This window comes from Falco peregrinus, chromosome 8 (assembly GCF_023634155.1).
Source record: "Falco peregrinus isolate bFalPer1 chromosome 8, bFalPer1.pri, whole genome shotgun sequence".
NCBI classification, from domain to species: Eukaryota; Metazoa; Chordata; class Aves; order Falconiformes; family Falconidae; genus Falco; species Falco peregrinus.
The window spans coordinates 55,649,073-55,657,765 of NC_073728.1; the positions used below are offsets into that span (position 1 = coordinate 55,649,073).

General features: G+C 59.9%; 2 protein-coding genes across 6 annotated transcripts; both read right to left on the reverse strand.

Moving 5' to 3' along the window:
- Window positions 1-142: 142 nt before the first annotated feature.
- On the reverse strand, window positions 143-3,835 carry LMAN2 (lectin, mannose binding 2). The gene is made up of 8 exons (XM_055812993.1): window positions 3,667-3,835; window positions 3,465-3,583; window positions 3,222-3,339; window positions 2,842-2,921; window positions 1,568-1,729; window positions 1,240-1,354; window positions 796-915; window positions 143-645 (listed from the first exon to the last, which is right to left on the reverse strand). Exons 1-8 carry the CDS (start codon window positions 3,809-3,811, stop codon window positions 485-487), a joined length of 1,020 nt encoding a protein of 339 aa, XP_055668968.1. The 5' UTR covers window positions 3,812-3,835; the 3' UTR covers window positions 143-484.
- A 350-nt stretch (window positions 3,836-4,185) lies between these two features.
- On the reverse strand, window positions 4,186-7,445 carry LOC101912139 (ADP-ribosylation factor-like protein 3). Of its 5 annotated transcripts, none has more exons than XM_027778773.2 (6): window positions 7,309-7,442; window positions 6,811-6,978; window positions 6,606-6,722; window positions 6,387-6,437; window positions 5,427-5,612; window positions 4,186-5,329 (listed from the first exon to the last, which is right to left on the reverse strand). In XM_027778773.2, exons 1-6 carry the CDS (start codon window positions 7,324-7,326, stop codon window positions 5,282-5,284), a joined length of 588 nt encoding a protein of 195 aa, XP_027634574.1. In that variant the 5' UTR covers window positions 7,327-7,442; the 3' UTR covers window positions 4,186-5,281. The 5 variants fall into 5 exon arrangements, with proteins under 5 accessions (XP_027634574.1, XP_005231815.1, XP_027634572.1 ...); XM_005231758.3 differs by having other exon boundaries at window positions 6,811-6,954; window positions 7,309-7,434; XM_027778771.2 differs by having other exon boundaries at window positions 6,811-7,180; window positions 7,309-7,428.
- Between the last annotated feature and the right edge of the window lie 1,248 nt (window positions 7,446-8,693).

Below are 8,693 nucleotides of genomic sequence, written 5' to 3' on the forward strand. Positions count from 1 at the left end.
CCAGCTCTCTCTCAGCCCCCGCCTCCTAGGGCGTCCCCCGCCCCAGCTCTCTCTCACCCCCCCCCCCCCCCCCCGCTCTCTCTCAGCCCCCCCTCCCGGGCCGTCCTAACCCCCCTCCCACAAACACAGCCAGAGCCGCAGGTGGTGTCAGTCCTTTAATGCCCCGCTCGCAGCCCCCTCCCGGTCACAGCCGCCGCTTCTCACCCCCCGCAGGTCCTGTCTGGCAGGGGGAGCGCTGGAAAAAGAGGGGAGCAACCTCCAGACACCTTTGCCACAGCCCTGGGGGGGGGGGGGCGCGCCCAGGGGGCATCACCCACCTCAGTCCAACCTACCGGACACCAAGGACCGGGCAGGGGTTACAGCCAAACAGACAGATAAGAAAATACTTCTGATATTTCTCAGAAACAGCTTTTAGAAACCACAGTTTTTACAGCTCCCCATAGAAAAGATGGGTTTGGGCACAGGGCACAGCCCAGGTCTTCCACTAGTAGAAACGTTTGTTCCGCTCCTGGCGTTTCTGGAAGACCACAGCTCCCACCACGGCGCAGACAATGATGCCCAGCAGCGCGCAGAGCAGGAGCAGAAACACCTTCCAGCCTGTCAGAGGCCCACTTCGGAAATTCCCCGTTGGGTCATCCACGTTGTCTGCAAGGAAAAGAACAGCTACAGAGACCAACCCAGCCTCAGTTCCTGCAGTCTCACAGGGTGTCTGACACCTTTCAGCGGGCCTTTAAGAGGGCAGCCCTGACATCCCAATTCTCCACACCAAAAGGTTTCCAAGGCCCAGAGACTCACCTTTGGGCGATTTAAGGAGGCTGACACTAGGCTCAATCTTGGTCCAGTCAACGGTCTCATCTTCTAGAGGGTGCTCTACCATGAGCTGGAATAGCTTCATCGAGATAATGTCGTGATTGTCTAGGAAACAACCATCAGCACCAAGCACCATCAGAAGCTCAGAGAGATGTCCAGGCACTCGGAGCACGTCTAGGACTGTGCTCTGCCAGGTCTAGGTCTCCCTCCCTCTCAAGCCACCCTCACACCCCAGGTATCAACCTGCAATTTGAGATGTTAGCTTTTCAGGTGCCTCCTTTCCCAGGCCACAGGTCCCTACCCAAGAGGGTTTCAAGAGCCTGGTGTACAATTTGGCAAAAGGAAGCCATCAAAGCCATCCAGTGCATCCACAGTGTTACAGTCCAGGCTCAAGCAGCATGTGTTCCTGTAAGCAAAGCCCCCTCTCACCAGACAAATCTCCAGTGCCAGCAGAAGCACCAAAGAAGTAGCCGGTTGGCAGCTGCACCCCTGCAATGTCAATGCAGTTCTTCCATTCGTTCTTGTCTTCCACATCAGTCATCACCTGCAAGACCAGGGGAGCGTCACGCCAGGAACCCATGCCACTACCTGCTCACCTGCAGCTCTTTTGGAGCCAGACATGCAGGAGGGGCAGGTGGTCAAGCCTGGAAAACCATCTCCAGGTCACCTACTGACTGATACAGCAACACCCACCCCTCAGCACTGCCCCATCTAACGTGCATGAGAGATCCTGCAGAAGGTGTCCACCATATCTCACCGTCAGGCGACCTCGGGAGTACCGAATTGCCAGGAAAGTGTCATGGTTCTGGTTCCGAAGGTCAGCGGTGCACCCCGCCAGCTCCGTCCAGCGCCCATCCTTACTGTGGTCGTACGTCAGGGAGCCATTATTAACCATTGCAGAGATATACGGGAACACATGCTGCAGTGAGGAAAGCGCTGTTGCTTTCAGGCTGCAGGCGCCTTTGAGCTGCAGACCAAGAGCCACCTTCCCCTGCCTGGTCAGAAATCTCAGCAAGAACAGTATCTCAGCAAGGCATGAAAACAGAGCCACATGCTTTGCTGCACGCTCAGGGATGGAGGGCAGAACAGCAAAATCGAAGCTCCTTTTCTACATAAAGCTGCTTCTAAACTGAGCAAGACCTTGCTCTGGCTAAAGCAGAGCAACCACTTCTGACCTTCTGTATCAATCCCCCTTCATAAGCCCAGGCAAGTAAGTGCAAGAACAGAGCACAAGACCCAGAACAGGAAGAAATCTCAATTAAGCCAGAAGAAAATTAACCCTATCCCAGACAAAACCACGACAGCAGCATAACCACACTCAGGGCTTTGTAGTCAGTAGATTATGTACACCAGGAGAGGCCAACTGGGAGGCAAGAATTCACCTCCCAGTCAGCATCAAGACAACAGGGAGATGGGTCATGTCCAGGTGCTTTATGACTTAAGCGTCAAGTTTCTCATGCAGTAGATCTCACTAGAAGTTTGCTGACTGTGCCATAATGAGATCCACAAACACAGAGGAGGACAGAAGAAAACGACCACCAGCCCCCATGGGACTGATCTGTATTTTGGCCACAGGGAATTCTGGAACAAAAAGCCAGCCCAGGAGTTTCTCTTCTAGAGACCCCCAGATTGCAAAGATAATAAGGCCAGAAGCAACATGGGAAGAGCAACCAAAACACAGAGAAGCTCAGGAAATGACACTCAGGATGCATATACTCTTAGGCTGATTCCTCTAACTTTACTTCATAGATGGTGCACACTTTACACCAGGCCTGTGCCACCCTCTTAAGCAGCAGGGAAGAGGCCCGGGAAACATCTGCGTAGTCAGCAACAGCAGAAGATGGAGCACGGACATTCTATCTCCATTAATGCACATACAAACTCTTCCCTTTACCACCTCCAACGACAGGAAGAGCAGTGCACTCCCATGTAAAGAGAGACTTTTCCTTGGTTTGAGTGTGAAGCCCTTGGAGTGTGAAGCCGTGAAGAAACACCCTTCTCGGCACCGAATGAGCTCCCTGAACTACTCACCTCTGCTGCTTCATCATTGGGATATGTATCCAGGAAAATAGCCAGTCCATGAAAATTGTCCTTGCTGCCAAAGACAGGACCTGGAACAGGGCAGAACATTGGAAACAGAAGGTTCTCTGACAGAATTTGTGCTCAGAGACTTCTATTGAAAAGAGCTGTAAGAGACGTTTATTGCCAGGCAGATGACTGAGGGACACCTGTTCCTTGGGACGAACAAGCAGGACACACCACCCCAGTCCAGTGAAACCAGCAGAGGCAAGATCAAACGCCCTCCCTGGCGAGAAACCAGGACAGGGGCAACTCCCTGGGCTGCCCCAGGGCACCTGTGAGTGCTGACAAGGCCTCAGCCCGGCCAGGCGGCCCCTGGCTGCGCACCGTACCTGGCACCAGGCGCTCCTGCGTGTACCATAGCGCCAGGCCGTCCCCGTGCAGGTTCTTCTTGCCGGCTCCGTGGATCTTGAAGTGGACGTGGAGCTCCCAGTCCTTGAGGAAGCAGGGCTGTGTGGAGAGACGGCCCAGCAGCGTCAGGGCAAGAGCCGAGAGAGGCACTGGGGCCGCCCCGGGCCCCCGGCGGTCTCCCCCCGTGCCCCCGCCGCTCCGCTGGCCTCTGCCCAGGCTCTCACCACGCGGTTCCAGATGGAGCCCTCGCGGCTGCGCTCGTCGGGCGTCAGGCGGACGTACTGGCTGGTGACCATGGTGCTGCCCTGGAAGTCCCACAGCGGCATCGCGGCGGAGCCCGCGCCTGAGAAGGGGCAGGGAGAGCGCGGTTCAACCCCGGCCGCTGCGGGACGGCCGGCCCGCCCGCCCGCCCGGCCCCGCGCTTACCCTGATACGGCTTCATCAGCGAGTGCTCCCGTTTCAGATGTTCACTGTTGCCATCTGTGAGCTCGGCGGGGGCCGGGCGCGGCCCGGCCACCGCCAACAGCAGCAGCGCCGCGGCCACCAGCAGCCCGCCCGCACCCGCCGCCATCCTCCGCTTCCGCCTTCCGGCGCACCGCCCCCGCCCCTGGCCCCGCCCAGGAACGGCCGCCCGCAGCGCCAATCAGAAACCCCCACACCTCCGCGTTCCCGCCTCCGCGAGCGCTCGTCACCCCTGCCCGCCTATGGCAGGGGAGGGGGCGGGGCCGGGGCGGTGCGCATCTCCCGCCGTGCTTTGAGCGGGCGGGTGGGAGGGAGGAGGTGCGGCAGAGCGCCTCCCGGCATGCTGCGTGTCGCGCGCCTGCGCAGTGCACGCCGGGAGCTGTAGTCCGCTTTCCCGCCCCGTGCCGGTCACGTGCGCGACGCGGCGGCGTCCACGGGGCACGTGACCCGCGTCGGCAGCCCGTCGCCATGGCAACGCTACGCAAGATGGCGCCAGGCGCTGGGGTCGGGGCACGGCCGCGGTCCCCGCAGGCCTCGCCGGGCCGCAGCGCGGCGAGACAGAGGGCAGCGCCGTCCCAGCGCCGCGGGAAGGACTGGCCGAGGCAGCGTGGAGGTCATGGGCGGCTTTATTGTGGGCCGCAGGGCTGCCTGTCTGCGGGCAGTGCGGCCTACGGGCAGGCAGGGCTGCGGCTTGGGGCCTGGCCCAGCAGAAGGTCCCCCGCCCCGCTCTGGCTTGTCTCCCACCCATCCCCAGCGGCGCGGGCACCTGGCACCGCAGTTGTGGTGGCCAGGGAGCTGCATCTTCCAGCCCTCGGAAGGGCCATCTTCAGCAGGGCAATAGGAGCGCCAGCCCCGGTGCATGTGGGCCACACACTTCCCAGCAGCTCTTGCAGATCAGCCCCTCTCAGAGGCATGTGCATGTGGCTGCAGCCAGGGCTGGCACCAGGCAGTGAAACCCCTTGATTGGCGACTGCCCAGCTGGGTCCTCTCTGTGTCTTTGTGCTTGTTCGGGTCCTGTGCACACGTGGGAGCTCCTCTGGCCAGCGGAAGATGCTGAGCTGAGGCTTTCCTGAGCCATCTGCCATGACTGGGGCAGCACCAGTCACATCATACATGAGCGAAGGGGAACACACACCATTCAGTGGGCTGTATGTGCCGTGTCTGAGGGTGTAGCTGGTGCTTGTGGTGGGGAGCTCAGCGTGCCCTGGGCAGTGTGTTTGTTGCAGCAGCCTCTGCAGGGTGTATCAGCATGGATGAGTCCCATGCGGGGTGGATGGATGAGTCCCAAGCAGGTTCTCATTTTGGAGATGTGCAAGCCCTAGACACAGTGGGACATGTGCTTCCCTCCAACAATACCGGGACTGCAGGAGGGTCAGGGGGTGTGAGGAGCCCATGGAAGCCCAGGAGGCAGGGAGAGGGGAAGCTGACTGATTAGCGAAAGACTGGGTGGGAAGCCCACCTGAGCATGGCAGTCTGAGTCTCAAGGCCTAGCCGAGCCTTTTGGGGGAGTCTAGGGACCAGGGGGGTTGGCCATGGCTCAGGGACCTGCAGCTCAGTCCTGTCTGGCACTTTGCAGCTCTCACTTCTTCCTGTTCATGATCTGGCTGGAAATCCAGTTCATCCCATCCTGGAGGGAAAGGAGATACGTGAGCATAGCCCCAAGAACATGACAGATCCCTAGCTCCTCTCCCACCTCTGCAGAGCCTGCAGGCCCCCATCTCTACCTGCACTCCTTCCCCAGACAAGGCTGAGCAGGCCTGGATCTGCCATTCCCGGTCCCGGTAGGTGTGGAGGCTCAGCCCTTCTGCGATTTCAGCTGCAGGTGCTGCAGTCACTAGGTCCTGCTTGTTGGCAAACACCAGCAGCGGGACCCCCATGAGGGACTCATCCTCGGTGAGCTCTGCCAGCTCCTGCCAAGAGAAAGCCATCTCCCAGTGCTGCTGCTCACTGCTGCGCTCCTCCATCAAGCTGCTGGGCCACTTGCCTGAGCTGACCGGGGCAGGCTGGTGCACCTCTGTCCCCCAAAGCACCTCACTTTCCTCTCTCTGGTGCTCTTACTGTAGCCAAAGCGGCTGTGAGGTCTCAACATCCTGAGACACAGACATGCACCCCTGAAGCTACATGTGCCCTGAAGAGAGCCTGGGAGCCACACGCAGGACTACCTGAGGGCTGAAGTGCTCCCAGCACTGAAAGCCTTGGGCAAAGGGCAGCTACAGGAGGCTGCTGCTAGCCCTGTGCTGTCTGGCGCACCCACACCGCCGTCTGGTGCCGGTACAGCTGCCGAGACTGGCACTCGGAGTCTCACTTTCCCCTCTTCAGCTTCATTCCTAGGGTTTATAACTCTGATTTCACTACTTGCAAACCTTAGCTTGGTCATATTGCAAACCTGGTGCTGACGAGGTGGCAGGAGGGCTGGCTGCTGAGGGGTCGCTCTCACCACGACAGTCGCCCCTGTGCTGGGTACCCCTGGTGCTTGGCACCCGGCTTGGGGAGAGCTGCTGGGCACTGATTGCTATAGAGGGGGGTGACTCTGCGTGCCAAGACTCTGATCATGAGCCCTTCCCACATAGCTCCGGGGACAGCTTGGCCTGCACAGCAGCATTGCTCCCTATCCTCAAAGAACTGGTGCCAGATGGACCCAAGCCCCAGGACCCCACAGCCACCCTCCACTGGCCCCCTCATACCTGCCCTGTCTCCTCAAAACGCTTCTGGTCTGCGCTGTCAATGACATAAATCTGCCATGGGGACAAAAGGGACAGTCAGCAGCTCCTCCTCGCCTGGCTGCACAGCCCCCTGCCTTCTGCAGGGGCCGCATGCGTCCGCTGGGGTACAGGGCCCCGCACAAAGAGCACAGCTTTCCGCACATGGGGCTGAGGGGGGCTGGGGGCAGCTGCCCCACTCACCAGCAGATCTGTGCTGCCCAGATACTTCCTCCAGTATGGGCGGATGGAGCGTTGCCCCCCAATGTCCCAGACGTTTAGCTTGAAGCCATGTGAATGAACGCTCTTTATATTGAAGCCCTGTGCAGGGACACAAACACCAGCATCACCCAAGGGAAGGGTAGGACCTGCCGCCCTCCCACTGCCCGTGGCCCCCAGCAGCACCTACCTGGGTGGGCGTGATGGTGCTGACCTCCTCAGACGCCAGGCGTTTCAGCAGCGTGGTCTTCCCCGCATTGTCCAGCCCCAACAGGACGATGCGGAGCTCCTGCTCCGGGGAACCCTTCAACTTCTGGATGACGGAGAGCAGCCCCTGGGGGTGCGGGGTGCTGGGGTGCTGCCGAGCACCATCGTTTTGGGGAGGAGAGCTGGGTGCACTGTCGGCCATGGGTACCCTGTGCCTATGGCCTGAGCGAGCGCCAGGGCTTGGTTCCCAAGGTGTCCAGGGTCGGGGTGACCCACGGCCGATCCGCCCAGCCCCAATCTCCGCCCCAGGTGTGCTGTCCCTGCCCTGGGAGCCCTGCCAGCTCCTGGGCGCTCTGTGGGGACATGCCCAGGGTAAAGCCCTGGTCCTGCTCTGCCAGCCCGCCCAGCACCACAGCTTGGGAGCTGGTGCTGGCACACCACCCATCCTGGCACAGGCAAAATGTCACCAGACCCCACTTACCTTCTGCACATCACCCATGGTCTGGGGAGTCACTCCAGCCTGCGGCGCACCTGGGGAGCTGCCAGGGGCTTGTCCCCAGGGCCTGCCGGCGGCTGCGTGACTGGCACACTCCCCATCCCCGGGGGAGGAAGAGGATTACGGGCTCCAGAATTAGCTGCTGTTTCTCCATTTACCCACAGCATTAAATAATGCCCTCGGCAAATCCCCCAGCCAGCTGTCACCCCACTGTCACCCCGCCATCGCCTACCCCCAGGATAAACCGGGTTCCACCTGGCTGGGGCACTGGGGCACAGGGCATCGCTCTCCCCATGGGGCCAGGATCCGGCCCGGGGATGGCAGTACTGCAGGAGGTTGCGGTACCCGGGCACCACTGGCATCATGGCAGGCACAGCGTGGCAGTGGGCTGGAGCCCTGCAGCCAGCGTGTGATCCCGGGAGAGGCACTGCAGCCTCCAAAGGGGGACGCTGCACGCTGCCCAGGCAGTGGAGGCAGGCCAAGGCATGGCTGTGTCCTGGTGTACAGGGCTGACACAGCCTCCGGAGCAAGAGGTCATGCCTCTGCACATCCCCACATCCTGCCCAAGCAGGGTGAGGCAACGCCAGCACCCACCAGCTGCCCCCTCGGAGGGTGGCAGGAGGTAACGCTGAGGCTGGAGCAGCTCGAGGCCACGTCAGCCACTGCCACAGCTCCCTGCTGCCATCCGAGGGAAACCACCCAGCCCTGGAGCAGGTCAAGGACTGGGCCATCAGCAGCCAGGGGTTGGGGATGGCATAGGACAGGGGTCCAGAAGGGCACAGGCACCTTCCCCAGAAGCCCACTCCAGCCCAGGTGGGGTGAGGGATTCATCTGTTCACCATTTGGATTAAATATATTAATTAAGCAATCTTTGATTCTTGCATGCAGCAGTTCAGTCCTTGGATCAGGTTTCCTAGCAGAGAGGTTATCCTTGTGGTGAGGACCATGAGTCACGCACTCTTGGTGAGACATTTTTATTTATAACTCCTGTTGCAAAGCCAAGCCAAACAACACAGCTATGCTCTGACAAAGGGAAGGGGAGAAGCACGATTGCCCCCCGCTCCACTGCTGCTCCGTGCTGCAGTGGGGGGCAGAGGGGCAGCAGCGGGAGCCACCCTCCACTACCCCCTGCCCTGAGACCCTGCCAGGGCTGCTAATGCCACACCGCTTTTGTGCATGTTCACGGTGGGAACACTTCATTTTTCTCTGCATAGATCTGCACCCAACTTAATGTTAGGGTTCTGCTTTTGATAGGTTAATCACCCACCTTACGTCCCAGTTATTAGCATTTCCATGAGTGGGTTGCCATGGTGCTGTGCGGTTTATCCTGTAACTGTTAGTTACTTACATTTCCTAACAAATATCCTAAA

What these genes read in the sequence shown, in the direction of transcription:
- LMAN2 (XM_055812993.1), bottom strand. Translation starts at nt 3,811, where the DNA reads ATGGCGGCGGGTGCGGGCGGGCTGCTGGTGGCCGCGGCGCTGCTGCTG. An exon ending in GCTGATGAAGCCGTATCAGG is followed by an intron (nt 3,584 to 3,666) that starts GTAAGCGCGGGG and finishes GCCCCTTCTCAG; the next exon opens with GCGCGGGCTCCGCCGCGATG. An exon ending in CCAATGATGAAGCAGCAGAG is followed by an intron (nt 1,730 to 2,841) that starts GTGAGTAGTTCA and finishes TCCTCACTGCAG; the next exon opens with CATGTGTTCCCGTATATCTC.
- LOC101912139 (XM_005231757.3), bottom strand. Translation starts at nt 7,272, where the DNA reads ATGGGTGGTGTGCCAGCACCAGCTCCCAAGCTGTGGTGCTGGGCGGGC. An exon ending in GCACCATCACGCCCACCCAG is followed by an intron (nt 6,723 to 6,810) that starts GTAGGTGCTGCT and finishes GTCCCTGCACAG; the next exon opens with GGCTTCAATATAAAGAGCGT. An exon ending in TGTCTGGGGAAGGAGTGCAG is followed by an intron (nt 5,330 to 5,426) that starts GTAGAGATGGGG and finishes CTTTCCCTCCAG; the next exon opens with GATGGGATGAACTGGATTTC.